The following is an 18389-nucleotide window of genomic DNA, read 5'->3' on the forward strand; positions in this document are numbered from 1 at the left end:
TTATAAAATATAATTAATTACTGTGATGACAGCTTTTTTCAGCAAACATTTTTCAAGTCTTTAATGTCATTGAATAAAAATATAAATTTAGTTCTTTCGAAAAAAAAAAAAAAAACCTGTCCTCAAACCTTTAAACGGTAGTCTAAATATAGACATAAATTTAACTTTCAATTAAAATGACTAATGAATGAATATGACATGATGATATATTTTCTAAATTTAATTGATATTTTCATAAAAAATGCAAAAACTATATAAAAAAAAAAAAAAAAAAAAAAAGAACACCGGCCAGAACATTTTCCTAACAATTCCTGTTTTGGCTTCCACAGAATAAATCAAGTCACTCAAGCTTTAGGTAAATGATGACAGAATTTTCTTTTTAACTATATTAGATGACCTGTCCCTTTAAGAGAATGCCAATGATGGAATGACAATAAAGCAGACCAGGTAGCCAAAAGCAGTCTTCACAGGCACCTATCACAGCGTGGCTCATTTCTGAAGCCACTCAGGCTGTTAGAATGCATAGCAGTCTATTAATGGAGGTTCTGTGTTGAGTAATGAGTGCAGAGACAGGGGAGAAACACCCAGGAGAGGCGGCCATCTTTTTAACCCACTTTTTAAAATTCACTCGGCCAGACGTGGGGAGCCTGCATAGAGCCGACATCAGCGGTGAGAAAATGCTTGTCTAAGCTTAATAAAATCAGTAGGACTTCAACATCAGAATAAGAAAACAAAGCAGAACAGCAGAAAGTGAGAAAGCTGAGATTTGAAGGGGATTACGGTATTCTGACAGTCAGCAATACGTTGAGAGAGATGAGGAAAAACCCGGTAGAAGCACTTAATGACTTCTTTCTCTCATGACCAGCATGAGCACCTGAGGCACAGTCAGTTTATGCATGTGTGGAAAATGGAAGTTAAACTCGTATGTCAAGCTGTAAGAACTAAAAGCCACCAGCATGCTTTTCTGAAATGTTCTGCTGGAAACTAAGTCACTTCACATCAACGGCATCCATCCACCCTCGCTTTCTTCACTTATACGAGACGCGTTCATGCTGTTTACACGCTACGCCAGAAAAAAAGGGTATGTAATGGGTCAAAAAGCCCTTGAGATAACATCTTAATTTATCGCTAGCTGAAGCAAGAGCACATATCTGTGAATAAATTGTAGAAGCACAAGACAGTGAAGTTGACTGAGGAATGTTTTCTTTACCAACACAGCTAGTGATTCAACAAGTACAAAAGTCTTTTCCACCGACTGTGTGTTAAAGATAAGAACAAAGTACAGCTATATATTTTTCAAAAGATTTTTTTTCTTGACTATGACAAAGCAAGCCGATAGTGTAGCTTAAAAATTCAGCTATCACAGGAATAAATTACATTTTAAAACAAAAAAAAATGAAAACAGTTTTTTAAATTGCAATAACATTTCACAAAATTACTGTTTTTACCACATTTTTTATTAAATAAATGCAGCCTTGGTGAGCATGAGACTTCTTTCAAAAACAAAAAAATCCAAATGATTCTAAACTTTTGACCGGTACTGTATTAAAGGAAAGTTCACATCAGAATTCAAATTTCCTGATAATTTACTTACCCCCATGTCATTCAAAATGTTCATGTCTTTCTTTCTCCATTCGAAAAGAAATTAAGGTTTTTGAGGAAAACATTCCAGGATTTTTCTCCATATAGTGGACTTCAACAGTTACCAACAGGTTGAAGGTCCAAATTGCAGTTTCAGTGCAGCTTCAAAGGGCTCTACAAGATCCCAGCTGAGGAATAAGGGTCTTATCTAGAGAAACAATTGGCCATTTTCGAAAAACAAATACAAATGTGTATACTTTTTAACCACAAATGCTCATCTTGCACCAGCTCTGTGATGCACCACGCATTCCGTAATCACGTTAGAAAGGTCAGGCAGGACGTAGGCGGAAGTACTGCGGTAGGTCGAAAAACTCCATGTCATTTCTTCAAAATCGTCCGACATCATTGTTTTACCTTTATTTGTAAAGGCCGTTTGACTTAGTCTTTGCTCGTTCGCTTTGTAAACACTTGCTCGGTACTTCCGCCTACGCCTGACCTTTCCAACGTGATTACGGAATGCGTGGCGCATCTCAGAGCTAATGCAAGACGAGCATTTGTGGTTAAAAAGTATATATATATATATATATATATATATATATATATATATATATATATATATATATATATATTTTTTTTTTTTTTTTTTTTTTTTTTTTTTTTAGAAAATGACCAAACATTTAAATAGATGAGACACTCATTCCTCATGCAGAGCCCTTTGAAGCTGCATTGAAACTGCAATTTGGACCTTCAAACTATTGTACCCTGGTGAAGTCCGCTATATGGAGAAAAATCCTGAAATGTTTTCCTCAAAAACCTTAATTTCTTTTCGACTGAGCATCTTGGATGACATAATTATCAGGAAATTTGAATTCTGAAGTGAACTAATTCTTTAATGGATGAATGGATGGATGGATGGATGGATGGATGGATGGATGGATGGATGGATGGATGGATGGATGGATGGATGGATGGATGGATGGATGGATACTGAAATGGAAAACTGAAAATGATGCAGTGATAATGTAACTTCATGACAACTATATTCATAAACGCTTTAGCTGGGGAAAAAAATGGCATATGATTCAGAAAATTCCTCATTGATTTGTAATTTTCAATCCTTTCCTCTCTGGATGTCGAATGGGGTGGAGAGATAGAGTTGTGGGTAGGGTTAGGGTAGGATTAGGTTGTGGTTGTACATTCGCTCCTCCTCGCTGGACGTCTAGCTAGGGGGAGCCAACATAAGCTCCACCCATTTGCTCTGCAGCGAGCACCTTCTCCCTTTCTAACTGATGCTTCCAAGACCATCACAAGTCATTGTATCAGTCTACACAAAAAAAAAAAATAATTTCTATGCTACCCAGCTAGACATGGTGGAAGAAGTTAAAGACATCAGTTAAAATCACAATAAAGTTCAGCAAATCAAATTATTAAGTTTGCAAGGAATAAAAACATGTATATGATCAACAAATACAAATTTCAAAATGCACTGGCATTAACAGCACATATGAATCACCTAGACATCTATTTGATTTGTTTTTAATAAAAAAAAAAAATGGACATCTTATGATTCATTCGTGTATTTATGATGTGTCTCATGAATGAATTTATGATTCAAAATGCACGCATGTAAAAGTTTGTGCACGCTAATTAAAAAGCTATGCTTTCCAGATGATGCACATTTTAAGAGACGTCTTGAAGATGCATGTGCTAGAGATTTAGTGAGTGACAGAAACGCTCTCACAGTAGCCCTCAGGCAATCCATCCTTATTGTTAAACCCTGAAATAAGATATCTTGAGAAAAAAAAAATCAATGAATGAAATAATGGTTCTTGTTTTTTAACCTCTGCAGTCTGCAAAGTCTTTTAAATATCGACCACAGCTTTTGGCCTGACCAACTTCTGCAAAGTTTGCTTGCCAGAAGGAAGTTCACAGGGTCAGTCTAAACTATCTGTCATTGTGTACTTTGCAAAGCACATTCACAGTCTGTCTCTATCTTTGCCAAGATATTGTGACAGCATCTGCACTATAGATAAGGACTGAAGGGCACACGATTACAAAATTCAGAGCATTTGATAAGAGTGATGTATTAGAAATGTTTCATTGTCAAAATACTTCCTTAACATAAAGACACAAATGTAAGTGAGAGATTTAGAGGCTGACTTTCTTGAAAAGGTGGGAGTATATTATTTTTCCAATTGTGCAAAAATTACACACTTCAGCTTTAATAAGTGACAACTGACATCAACACCATACTCGCTGTGCAGCAGTGACAAATCAGACACACTTCATATCAATTTCGCTGAAAAAGTCTCACATAATCTCTCAGGGTCTCTCCAGTGACATTATGTCACCAAAAAATCATCAGAAACACATATCCATCCAAATTACTCAGAAAACACGACAAAGGGAAAACGAAAGGCTAAATCTTTTGTAGTTTAAACAGCTGTGCCAATTTCTGACTTCTGTCAGGGAGCATTTGTGATAAGACATGATTTGTGAGGGTCGATGAGATTATAGGCTATGATCTTTATTTTTGCTGACGTGGAGCTGGACAGACTTTCTGGAACACTATGTGATGACTGTGGGGATATGGCAGGGATAAAGTAAACACGATTAAATAACCCTTTTCTTCCTTAAGAGGATGTAGGAAAAGGGTTAAGTTCATTATTTTGGGCAGGTCATCAAAAGAAGAAAGTTCTCTTGACAAAAGAACTGGGTAGCGTTTCCCAAAAGCATCGTAAGCCTAAGAAGATCGTAGCTCCATTGGTTTCAATGGAGCTACGATCAACTTAAGCTTACGATGCTTTTGGGAAACACAGCCCTGACCATTAGGATTCTGACAAAAAGCTCAACACACAATTTCATAGCAAGAACCGGGTGTGCCTCATACATCCCGAAAAGTGAAGCTGCGGGCTCTTTGATCGCCCCCTGGTGGCTGGATGCAGTACAGGTCATAAACCCCACTCTCTCCAAGTAAACGAATGGCACTTGAGTCAAAATAAAAAATGCATTACAATTCCAATAAAATTTTACAAAAGATTGCTTTGGTCATTTAAGGTAGTTGTTCTCACGCTGATATATGTTCAATTGTTCGTTTTTGTGAAAAGTTTGATTTTAGCTAGCAATTTGATGCAATAGAAACGGGGCGTGTCATTATGATTGACAGTTGTGATTGACAGCTTCTCTGAGGACTGTCGGAGCTTCGAGGGGAGATTGAAGATATATAACTATTAATTTTCGATTTCTGTGTTATTTCTCATTGACAAAATTAAACGGTACTAACCGACCTACAGGATCTGACGGATTACTGAGCTTTTTCCGGTAACGTTAAATATGGGCTTTATAAGCTAATTAATAAATGTTATTAGCTAAGATAACACGCCTAACGTTAGTCATGACGGGAAAAAGCAGGCGATCATTATGGCAGTTACTAATTATTTTTATGGGTATAAAATGATAATTAGCAGGACAAAACTAATGATAACCTACTCTAATTAATTATAGAGCACTGTCTACAGCAATTGATCTCCTGTAACGTTAGTTCAACTTGATTTAAAATGGCAGGACCGTTTCTGACATTTTAATGTTGTTTCTAGTGGCATATTATTGAGTTTATTTACTGAATTTGCTGTTTCAAAAATATTATTGCTCTAGAAACAGAATATTATTTTGCAGGTAGAATTTTAAATTGTGTATAATTTTAACATCAATTTCGATATGTTGTTTTTATCACTAGTAATTTATTTGAAAACAAACAATGTACATATAATAAACATTCAAATAAATGTAAATTCTTCTTTGCCAGATGTAATTAAGCCATCAATTAAGCCAAATGAAGAAAAAAAAAAGTAAGGAGGAAAAGAAAAATATAATAAACAATAGATAATAAAACAAATAGGTGATGATGCAGAAGTCTGGGCGGAAGTTCGATACCGCGACTCCGCCTCCGGGCTCCATTGACAATTCCTTCTGCGCATGCCCAGGCGTTGCGGCGTCCATCTTTTTTTACAGTCTATGGCAGGAACATGATAAAAAGCTTGTATGGATGTTATCAAATTAAACCTGCTACTATCACCTCAGATGGGTGGTGTTGAAGTAAGATAGTGATTTTTATCCCTCTAATTCATTTCATTAGTTAAATAAATGGCACATCCCAGGTTCCAACACTCCTCGTTCTCAAGAATGTAGTCATTATAATTAGCTTAATTTAAGAACAATAGCAGTTCATTAGAGTTCCTCACAAGTGTAAGCACACAAGTTAGTGTGCACACGTGAGCTTGTGATGAGGGAGTGGGAATGACTTATTATAAGCAATTCCACAGAATTATGTGAAAATGACTGATAAAAGACTTATTTATAGTGCTCTGGGAGGCTGATCGTGAATGGATATGCTAATACACTACAAAAGGAAATTATGGAATGATAATTCAAACCTCTCCTTTGATGACACAAAAATACACTCTTGTGCATTAATATTCATATTGTTCCCTTAATATTCGACTTACATTTATGCACAAGCATTTCATGCTAATTGGTAATGTGGCACTAAAACGATCTCTGCTTGCATGAACGCCAAAAGTAGCTCATAAGTTTTTGTGAGCTCTGAGAAACTTTTGTCTTCGTTTGCTTTGTTCAGAAGCCAAAAATATTGGGTTAGGCTATACTTTTATTTCATTCAGTTTTGAAAAGTATTAGTAAAAAGTAAAAATGTAATTACTTAAAGGCACAATATGTACGATTTTTATATCCAAAAACCACTTGCAGAGTGTTATATATTTCATTCAATTGTGTACTTACATTATCCTAAAGGTTTCCAAGAATTTGTCAATTCAGAGAAATTCACAATTTTAATATTCCCCGTCCCTCCCTTGTCACTTGTCGCCTGTCAGTGACGTAATATCTGCGTTATCCCTGGTTTCCTTGGACTGCATGCGTGTGGCACTGATATTAGCAATTGCGCCCGTGATTATCAGCCACGCCCTGCTTTATATCACAGTCGTGTTAAAAAAAAACATGAATGCATTCACACATCCATAAACATTATTAGATCCATCGGATTGACGACAAGTTCCATGACTGCACGCTCATTCATTGCGTCATCAATCTACACCTTTGTTATTGTTTTGAAGAGTTTAGCGACCCCTAGCGGCAAAAAAACACACTGCCTTTAATCCAGTTTCACTGTTCACTTTTAGCAACATGCTAACGTCAGTTTCTATTGAAATTAATTGCAATTTATGAGTATAAATTTTAGCCATATCCCACAGAAAATTGATATGGGAATTGAATTATAACTATATTGAATGATAACTATATTAGCATCGACTCAAACAAATTATATTGTTCTGTTTATTATGAGCAGTTCTATTGCTTGCTGCTTTAAATGCTAAAGCTCTTTAAAATCAGATGGATTCTGACTGGTTGTCAAACTATTATTGTTCATCAGCTGGAAAGAAAATCTCCAACGAGATTGTTTCTTTGTGGTGTTGGTTATAGTTGTGGTCTGGACTCTGATATTCTTTTACATTTAGAGCAATTTAAAAAAAAAACGTATCTTCGTTTTAGTTATCGTCCTTGGTGTGAACGGGCAAAGCCACTTGAAGACAAGCCCTGCAAGATTAGGAACAACAACAAAAAAACGTAACGCCTGATAACTCTTTATGGTACACATTGAACGGGGCCAGAGGCTGTTTTTTTAATGGATGTCAATGGAGGAGAAACATCATTACACTGAATAAACTGCTCTTGAGGGAAAACGGCTCATCAATCAACAGCCCATTGGCTAATCTTCAACATGTTTGCTCTTAAACATTAGTTTTGAATTGATCTATTTTTAGAGTTTACATTTAATGAAATGCTATTTTATAAAAGAAGCGCAACAGATATGATTCAGTTTACGGAACATCTCATTCATTTCTATGGTATCAACTTTTAAGGAATTTCAATGATGTCATAGCTGTAATGTGATTGGTTATCAAGGCACGTGTGATTCAAGTTAGCCATTACACTTTCTCCAACGGTAGAGCCACTTGTCTCCCAATAATAAGACCATCTCTGGAACGGACCTTAAGAATCATAAACTTTTGTTGGATAGCTCATTTTCTTCCAAAAGCCAATGGAAAAATCCTACTGGGATTTGTCAAGGGAACCAGGGTGATGTGAACTTCCAGGTTGGTCTACAAAAATGTCATCACTGTTAATGCATTCTGGGACATGTGTTCTTATACCCTAGTCCACCCTAGTTTACAAAGGATAATTAATTAAGTATACTTACAAAACTATTTATTCAATCATATTCAATTGAAATTCAGCAACTGAACTGGAATTTACACAACATTCCCAATTCAATTCAGAATGGCGCACAAGTACGGATTCAAACAGAGCTATTGTGAACTGTGCTTCGTATCCTATTTGTTGGAGGTGAGAGGCTAGACTGTCTCTCACTATGGGTCCTATGCCCTCCCCGGTTTCCCTGTCACCTCATTCCTGATGAGTCTGTGTTGTTGATGTTTTCTGGAACTCATTTCACCAGCCCTGGAGGTTAATTGTCTCTAGTTCCCTCATGTCTCTTATTGATTAAGAGCGTGGGCTGGAGCAGCTCGACTTATTGGCACAGATGCACATCTTCACCATGAGGCAGGGCCTTGAACCTCGTCACTCCAGGGAGTATGGTTCCATCCTGGGCTTGCCCGCAGGGACCCGAACCCCTGACCACCACTGGCACAAGCAATATCCTGTTTTGAACAGCCTGTGGAATTGCTCTAGGCTGGTCTTACTCACTGTGAAGAAAAAGGAGCAGGCCATGGGAAAAGTCATTCTCAGCCACAGCGGGCGTGAGAGACGCTGCTAGCCAGTGCTGTCCTACTCTCGCTGTGAAGCTGTCAATCTCTCCAAGATGACACTCCGTTACAGGCCTGTCATAGTTCATCATCGCCGATTGAGACACAGGACCCTGAGCGCACATTACAGACAACAAGTCCAAGAACAAGTCTAGACCTAAAATGTTTGTCAGGCAAAGGCGAAAAAAGAAACAAGACGCAACCCATAAGCACTGTCATCACAAAGAATATTTCCATTTTTTTCCTCGAAAGAGGAGCAACCTTGCAGTTAATAAAGGAATATGCAATTTATCTTCTTCATGTTAAACATATTGGAGAGCAACCAACTGTCATGGAAAATAAAAAACCACAATGTTTTCCTTCTTTCATCTTTCAGGTTTAAAAGAATAGTTCATCCAAAAAATGAAAATTCTGTCATTATTCACTCAGCTTCATGTCGTTTCAAAACTGTGTGCTGCTTTTCAAGCTCAAAGCCATACAATAGCTTTGTGTAAGGTATTGACATAAAAATAAGAAGACATGGACTTCTTCTATGATGTTTTATTTTGTTTTATTTCATTTTATTTGTCCATGAAAAAAAAAAAATCACCAAATTCAGGTTTGGAACAACATGAGGTTGAGTAAATAATTAGTAAATAATGCATTTTGGGTGAATCATCCCTTTAAAAAAATCAGTGAGCTGAACCAATCAGCACTAATCTATAATTCCAGTATGGGAGGGAACCAACATTTCAATTGCTTTATCAGTAGAAGCTATGAGGAGTTTCCTCACTACATTTAGTCTCTTTATAAAGCCTTGCTCCCTGTCCACCCACTGCCATCTGCTACGCTCAGCTTTGGACACACAGCTTGGCATTTTGTCCAGGTTGGCAGCTCACTGTGGCAATAACCAAATGTGCCCCTGTTCCTTACAGTTATCGGAAAAACAGTCACATATAAAAGAGTGACAATCATGACAAGCGTGTCTGTGTGTTATGACAGAAGTAGAATAACTTCTCAGCTTGCTTTTAAAGATATTACTGACATTCAAAACCAAAAACTGTGAAACTGTGATTCACGGTTGCGGGTGCACTTTTACACAACGGAACTATAAACAAAAAGTTATATAAAGTAATTTACATTTAGACACAACATGGCAAACTCATCTGGTTAGTTTTGCTCATCAACACAAAATAGTTTGATATTTACAAATCATTTTACAGGAATGTGCATGCAGTGAATACAGGCAAGATGGAATATCACCACTTTTGGAAAGTCATTTGTCCAATCAAATTAGTGGAGCGAAACAGACTATTTGCATAATGAATATTATATAGTAGTACTTATTATAGACTATATATTAGAGAAAAATGCATTTTAATATGCAGTAATGGACATTGCACACAACTAAACATTGTTTTGAAAATGTGTAACGACTCAGGAATGAGGAGAAGAACTGTTTGGAAACATTCTATAAATCTTTTTGTGACACTAATATTACTAAAGCTTTTTTCCAGACAGATTGTATTACAGATAGCGACATGGATGGCTTACCAAGCCAATGCTCTCCTGTTATCTTGCCAAATCCTTCACGATAGGCTTCCCAGTCACGGAAAAAGTTAACAGAGCCATCTTCTCTGCGTTGAATCACCTAGAAAAACACAAGTTAAAATGTCACTGTTGCACAGATAAACTCTTTTTTTATCAATAGTAAATCCATGCCGAGGTGATACGTGCATTAACCCCTACAGCAGGAAAATGAATGATTATTATTTTCTACAGCGTTAATGCAAACAGGAACCTCTCCTGATTACTTTTGCCTTCATAATAGTGTAGTTACAATTTCAACCAACAGTGATAACCAGGTAAACCCTGACCCATTGGACTAAAAAGAGGGATGCATGATATATCATTACAATATCACAGATATTCTTTCTCTCTGAAAGAGAGAGAGTGTATTTTGTCAAAATACACTCTGTGATTGCCTTCCTCACAAAGGATGTATGTGATGCTGTCTTAGAATTTGGCCAATCTACCTTTTGGAACAGTGTTTTTTGACAAGAGTGCACCTACAGTGCGATGCCTTAAAGGGGACCTATAATGCCCCTTCTCACAAGATGTAATATTAGTCTCTGGTGTCCCCAGAATGTGTCTGTGAAGTTTCAGCTCAAAATACCCCACAGATAATTTATTATAGCTTGTCAAATTTGCTCCTATTTGGGTGTGAGCAAAAACACGCCGTTTTTGTGTGCGTCCCTTTAAATGCAAATGAGCTGCTTCTCCCGGCCCCCTTTCCAAAGAGGGCGGAGCTTTAACAGCTCGCGCTTCGGTTACTCAACATCAACAAAGCTGGAGAATCTCACGCAACCAAAATGGCGATTGTCAGTAACGGTGTTCAGCCTTACATTGTTCAATACGGAGTTGGACACTGATGGAGAGACTCAGGAAGAAGTTACAACTTTTAGAATGAAACTGGACATTTCTGAACGGATAGTGGATAAATTTATGTAGTTGCTGTAAAGTTGATTTAACTCATCGACTAGCATGTGCCATCATGTTAATCTTTTGTGCAAATCCAGCGTTGAATTGACCCTCATTTGTGAAGCAGTCCGGCGTAAAATGGCGGCATGGTAACAACAATCTACTACAACAACTCTTCTCAAAAGCAGCCCAACATGGCCTCACCCCCTGTGTTGCTTTTTCTCCAGGTCAAGGTTTATATAAATTTTAGAATTAATGTTGTCACTAACCCGGGAAGAAGCTTGTTGTAGTCCCTACCAGCCATTTGTTGTAGTCCTTAAACAGAGAATTCTCTTGGCACTGAACTTTTGAGCATCGTAACTTTGCAGATGTTGTTTGTGCTCTAACAGCAACACACTAACTAAAGTTAAAAAGGTGAAATCATAATCAAGGACCCTTTTAAAGGCCTGCTGAAGTGTCTTGGAATGTGCAGCATTATTCAATGTGTTGATGTAATTCAACTGAAACAGGGCGGGACATATCGACCACCCTTTTTAAAAATAGCCAATAGCGTTAAATTTATACCACATCTCAACTAATCTCTAACTGTTTCTCCTCCTAATGCCCTCTATATCACTTTAAAATACAGCATTATATTATTTTGTCATTGTTTTGCAACACAACAGCCTATTCATAAGCTTAAGCCTAAAATATTCATACTAAAAGCTAAAAAACGTAACTTTTAATTTCAGGGGGACTTTAAAATGCTGTCTAGGTAGGCAGCTCACTTGGTTTTGGAAAATATATAAGATAACGACAAGATGCTGTACAGGCCTGTCTGGTAATGGTCACAATACTTTTGTCAACCCTCTGTTCACTTCTACTTAAAAACAGAAAGAGAATGAAACCTAGTTTTTCAGTCTCTAGGTAGCTAACACACTGTCTCTTTCTTGCTGGTAGATCCTTTGTCTTTGGTATGCAGATGTATTCTTTACTCTGAGAAGAATGAAAAGGAAACATGTAAATTGACTGGAGATGGATATTTCAGGAGTGCGGTACAGAGGACGTGTGTAGAAGGGTCGGGGTCCTCAAGGGAGAGGTGACGCACACATGGAATTCAAAGTGAAATTCAGACACTAATTGACTCCTGATCCCTTTATAGAAGATTAATCAGGCAGGCAGAGGATCAATGGCCGTTGAAAATGCCAGGAAAAGAGAAGTCTTGCCATCAATGTAAATGAGCCAGGCACAGCGCCGTCCTCACATGCTCACCAGGGCTTGCCAAGACGAAAACACACATGCCTCCAGGGACCGTTCCCAGAGGAACATCCTCACCTAAACAAGACAGGAACGATTCCACTCTCGAGGAAATCCACCTACAGACCTCAATTAGAAATATTACAATCATCTACCTGTTTATGAGACAACAGAGATGTCAATGTGCTTGTTTCAAATAAGGCCAGAAATATATTAGGCAGGTATCAGTTCTTATGTTACTTGCCAGAAATAGTTCACTCAAAAATTGAGTCGCAATTTACTCACACTTAATACTCGTTCCAAACTTGTAAGAAATTATTTTCTATGCAAAATACAAAAGGTGACCCCCCCCTCCCCCCCAATCAATTACTTTGTGTCAACAAATTTGTTTTTGTTTTTTTCTCAATCTGATATATTTATAGATTTTCACATTTAAGAAGTATAATCATTAACTATATTACAATTATTTTTAAATAATTCATATTTCATAAATCCTTAGACGTAAACGATTCCACACTCACCTTCCAACCTCAATTCGAAATATTACAATCTTCATTCATTAACAATTTTTTTTGGCTCGATCTGATATATTTTTATACAGATTTTATGATTTTCAAATATGTCATATTTTATTGTTATTTTAATAACTGTAACTAGTAAAGGTCCCGTTCTTCGTGATCCCATGTTTTAAACTTTAGTTAGTGTGTAATGTTGTTGTTAGAGTATAAATAAAATCTGTAAAATTTTAAAGCTCAAAGTTCAATGCCAAGCGAGATATTTTATTTAACAGAAGTCGCCTACATCGAACGGCCAGTTTGGACTACATCCCCCTACTTCTTCTTTAATGACGTCACTAAAACAGTTTTTTGACTAACCTCCGCCCACAGGAATACACAAGAGTTGCGTTTGTCGCCATGTCGTCGAAACGCTGTTATTTTCATCCCGCAGTCCAATCACCGGGTCTGATTCCGGCTCAAATTGATAGGGTAAAATTAAAGACATGTTTACAATAACACTGAGCGTGTGCATCTCCACGTTATGGTAAGAGGCGTGACTTTTCCGGGCACGGTGCGCTCAGAGCTGTCGAATCACAACACAGGAACCGCTGGCACAATCAGAACTCGTTACGTATTTCTGAAGGAGGGACTTCATAGAACAAGGAAGTCATCAGCCCGTTTTTATGACAGTGGAAACAGTAAAAAGTAAATTATGTGAAAAATACTGTGTTTTTTTACACGCAAAACATGAACACATGTTATACTGCACACTGTAAACACAATCAAAGCTTCAAAAAAACACGAAAAACAGGACCTTTAAATATATATGTGTCTCTGAGTGTATGTGTGTGCATTTGTTTTAAAATGTGTTTAAAAAATATATATATATATAATTTATGGAACAGCTGACTAAAATGCTATTATATATTGCATATTATTATTAATATGTTAGGTCACTACAAATCTTTTGTTTTGAATCAGTGGTTCGGAGTGTATCAAACTGCCAAAGTCAATTAATTTCGAAATACTTATGACGTAATTAGCCTCGTTTACTGAAATCACATGACTTTGGCGCTCTGAACCACTGATTCGAAACAAAAGATTCTTAAAGCTTCGAAGCTTCATGAAGCAGTGTTTTGAAATCACCCATCTTTAGATATTGTTGAATAAACTTGTTATTTTTTATTTATTTTTTTGGAGCACAAAAAGTATTCTCGTCACTTTATAATAAAAATATGTATATATATTATATATATTAAATATGTCTTTAGTAGCTTTCTAAGCACTCTCACCTTAAATATGTATGAGCATATATATTTGATATTTTCTGCAGAACACAAAGGGTGCCTTTTAACTATTCCATTTTGTGAACAAAAACATCAACAATTTTTTTTATTATAATTATTAACTGCGTTACAATTATTTTTAAACAAATATTTCATACATGTATCAGATTTTTAGAATTTGTAAATATTACAATTTTTTATAAATTACAAGACAGCAATAAATAAACACGGAATTGACGATTCCCCCTGACCTCTGAACGGACTCTATGCTATGACACGTGAAAATCAAGTTTGTGCCGCTAGAAGCGCATGCACTGATGTACTTGCGTAGGAGTATGTTTCAGGCCTGAATATACTGAAGATGTTTTTTCCTCGTTAGAGGAGTTTATGTTTAGCCAAGGGGTTTTTTTGTGCGATGACACACAACATATAGATTCTGAAGAAAAGACCTTTGAGTTGGACCTCATGGGCATGTGATCTTGGAAAACATAGGCGCTCTCTCAATAAAACATGCCAACACTCTGTGCAGGTGCTTTGGGCTGCATTCAAAATTAATGGATGTGGCTTGACTCTGAATAAATCCTTTCATTGGTTCTTCTTCCAACCCACAGAGAAACCAAAAAGATTTTAATTATTCACCATAATCTCTGTAAATGAACACTGAGTCACCTTTCAGCAGTGGGCTCACTTAATCTTTATTGTACCTCGAGTATAAAACAGGTAATTAAAATACAGGGAAATGTTCATGTTCCGATAAATATTTCATAAGACCCTGCTTTGAATATTCCCACCGGCGCAGCATGAGCAGACTTCAAGCGAGGCAGCGTTTAGGTGTTGGAAAATCAGTTGCATATTTCAGGTGGGCACATCCCGGGCCATCCCAGGGTTCAGAGACGGGATTCTGATGGGGGAGATTGATGGCTTTAGGGCCACTGTGTCACGGCACAGTGGAACAGCTGACTAAATACTTTCTATACATTTAAATATATACAAAAAAAGATCAGGGCTGTCAATTTTACACATTCATTTTTGTGTAAGGCATATCGGGGCAGGCTGTCGCACTATATGGGGTAAGTTGTCACAATCAAACCTACCATTTAAATAGTAAAAACTATAAAATGCAATGCATGATGCTGCAAGAATTTTAAAGGAACATTCGTTTCAGAATGAACATTTCCTGATACTTTACTCTTCCCCATGTCATCCAAAATGTTTGTGTCTTTCTGTCTTCAGTCAAAAAGAAATTAAGGTTTTGAGGAAAACATTCCAGGATTTTTCTCCATATAGTGGACTTCAACAGCTACCAAGAGTTGAAGGTTCAAATTGCAGCTCCAGAGCAGCTTCAAAAGGTTCTTCACGATCCCAGACGTGGAATAAGGGTCTTGTATAGCGAAAAAATCGGTCATTTTCTAAAAAAATAATTGAAAATTTATATACTTTTTAACCACAAATGCTCGTCTTGCACTAGCTCTGCGATGCTCCACGAATTATGCAATCATGTTGGAAAGGTCACGCATGATGTAGGCAGAAGTACTGCAGTAGTGCGAAAAAATCTCATTTTCTCCTTCAACTTCAAAATCGTTCGACATTGTTGTTTTACCTTTTTTTCCTTAAAAACCTGAAGAAAGAAAGACATAAACATCTTGGATGACATCGGGTAAATTTATGGATGATAATATATATATATTAGGGCTGTGCTTTTGTAAAAAATGTATTTTGAAAGCTGCCGTCTCGCTCTATGAACTTGAGTGCGCCAAAAAAGAGAACCGAAACTCCATGTAAACTTGCCTCACAGACATGAAAAATATATAGAAAGCATCTACTTTTAAATGAACCAATTCAACTGGTTCATTTAAAAGTAGATATTTTCTATATATTTTTCAAATGGAAAACAAATATTTTACGTAATCCGTATGAAACGTGCATAAAGGTGCGTCCACTACTGCGGAGACAACGAGTCAGCATTGTCAACTTGCAGCCAAAAATACAGAAAACACTAGTTTATCAATTAATTATTAAAATGTTAAAGCAGTCTCCTTGCTGTTTTCCCCAAACGCATTCTTAATCATTACTTCTGGCAGTGTGCTGTGGCAAGCTTTATGTGTGTGCTTGAGCTCTGATTAGGCTATGCAGCCATTAAAGGCTCATTATTATGATTTATATGGTTTATTAATAAATGTGTGATTTGTCGACTAATCGCTTAAAATGAACGACTACTAGTCGACCTGAAAAACCTCTAGTCAAGGGCAGTAATAATAATTATTTCCAAATTCTGGAGCCACACTCCAGCTGATGTGTCCCAAAAGCAATTTCTCCTGTTACAATGAATCTCCAAAGCCAGCAGAGCACACAACAGCAGACGTGAGTCCTTCGACGCAGATGAGGCTCAGCTCCAGGTCGCTGCATCGGGCCACGAGCGGTCTCGCACTTTGTCTGACGGACTAACACAGACGGATGACCTTGTTCCACAAGAGGCGAGATGTTCTTCTGTTTCACAATTGCCAAAGAAGACTCCATATGTGCAATTCAGCGAGAAAATGAGCTGGACAATCTTACCTCCTTAAGAGAGTTTACTTGAGTCATGTGCTCAGAAGGAAAAGAAGCCTTAAGAATCGTCTTGTTATCTCTTAATTATCTACGCTTTGAATTGCGGCACTACGCCAGACGGCACACAGCGAGGCCCGGGGGAGTTCTGAAACACCTCTAGTGAGCTAGTAAAAATTAATAATTGTTCTCAAAGGCTGAACCTCCCTCACATTAACTGAAGTATTTCATTTTCAGTCCATGTAAAAGAGGGAGTGTGTGAAAGATTAAAAGGAAAATGAAAATTGTGTTGAATATTCAGAAATGATGGAGTGTTTTGGCTCCCTTGAGCGAATTGGATTACGAATTTATTTCACCGTTTTGAAGCCGGTGGCTAGGTTTAATTCTAAAGAAAAGGAAAAGTAGTGAGAGTTTATTGGTCTAACAACAGTTCTATATTAACTGATTTATCTTTTGGAGTGCAGGTAATGACCTCTGTAATTTCTCAGGAGATATCCTTTGTAATCGTCTTCATTTTTCATTGTTTTGCTATGTTGGTTCGAAGTGAGAACTAATTCAATTGTTCACAGGATAACCACAAGCCAGATAAGACACTGGGGAGACCAGGGCTTGTTGTCACAATTTTCTTGCTGACGAATATTTTTTATTGGTTCGTTTTTAAAATAAGCCAGTTTCTGTTTAGGCACATTAAAGTCTACACCAAAAAACAAACAAACAAACAAACAAACAAACAAACAAACAAACAAAAAAATATCTGAAAATTTCCACTGATACTGTATATTTATCAGCGGGGCATGTTGTCACAGTATATAGGTTAAGTTGCCACAATAGAATTTGCCATTAAATAGACTATTATAGGCTTTCAGGCTAAATTAAAACAGCAAAATAACCATGGTACATGTCTGAAATTACAAAATATGAAAATGATTGAAATTACAACACATAAAACACATGGGACAACTTAATTACCAGACATTAAATAGTTGACTTTTCTTATGAGTTGTGGTTGATAATAAAATTATATAAAACTATTGCAAAATAAAAATAATAAATGTAAATTAATAATATAAATATAATAATTTAAAATTTATAATTAATTTATTTTTAATTATAAATCACTAAAAAATAAAACATAAAATAATTTTAAAAATTAATAACAATAATAATAATTTATTTAAAATTAATAAATCACTACAAAACGTATAACCTATTTTTTTTTTTTATTATTATGAGACAACTTACATTTGTGACTAAATGTAAAAAAAAAAAAAAAAATAGAATTCTGAATGCAATTGATTTCCCCAGTAAAACATGTAGCTGTTTCATCAGCATCTGCAGAAAGCAGACATCAATGCAATCAAAAGACATTTTGACCAAACGCTTTGGCACCATATTTGATAAAGATCACAGCCAATGACAAGCAACATTTAAAATAAAACACAGCTACAACATGGGCCATGTATAATTTAGCCGCTTAAATGAAATGCATAAAAATATGCCAAATTTGTTCTTTAATATCCACCGAGCGACAGCAAAAACAGAAAAAAATCGATGACCTTTTATTTGAAGTGCAGATAACACCTGCATTTAAAAACTTCAATGAAGCGCTCTGATCCCATCTATTTACCACACATGCTGCAAAATATACGAATAATATCACTCCTTTAGGTAAACAGCCTCTCCGAGCTTATAGTGCAGCATTTGTGGGCTATAAATGCTGCAGCAGTGTGGGCTGTTTTTCACCGGAGAGTCGCTAGGTACTGGCAGGTTTGGTTTCATATTGCTGAGAGCAGAGAAAACAACCCTGCTGCAAAAATAACTGAAATCAAATCATGTTGTTCGCTCATATTCCCCATTGAGACCCCTCCCGCAGCCAGCAGTTGCACAACAGACCGTTGGTAACAATCTGCTGGGCTGGAACAAGAGAAGACATTCAATGCCAAAAA

At 36.7% G+C, this 18389-nt stretch overlaps 1 protein-coding gene across 1 annotated transcript in view; it reads right to left on the minus strand.

Moving 5' to 3' along the window:
• The window catches only part of fibcd1a (fibrinogen C domain containing 1a), a 135922-nt gene that overhangs the window by 31158 nt on the left and 86375 nt on the right, over positions 1 to 18389 (minus strand). Inside the window, exon 5 of the mRNA XM_067393542.1 lies at positions 9954 to 10050. Coding sequence (XP_067249643.1) covers positions 9954 to 10050 — 97 coding nt within the window. The remainder of the gene's footprint in view (positions 1 to 9953; positions 10051 to 18389) is intronic.

Source organism: Chanodichthys erythropterus, chromosome 9 (genome assembly GCF_024489055.1).
Source record: "Chanodichthys erythropterus isolate Z2021 chromosome 9, ASM2448905v1, whole genome shotgun sequence".
Taxonomy (NCBI): Eukaryota; Metazoa; Chordata; class Actinopteri; order Cypriniformes; family Xenocyprididae; genus Chanodichthys; species Chanodichthys erythropterus.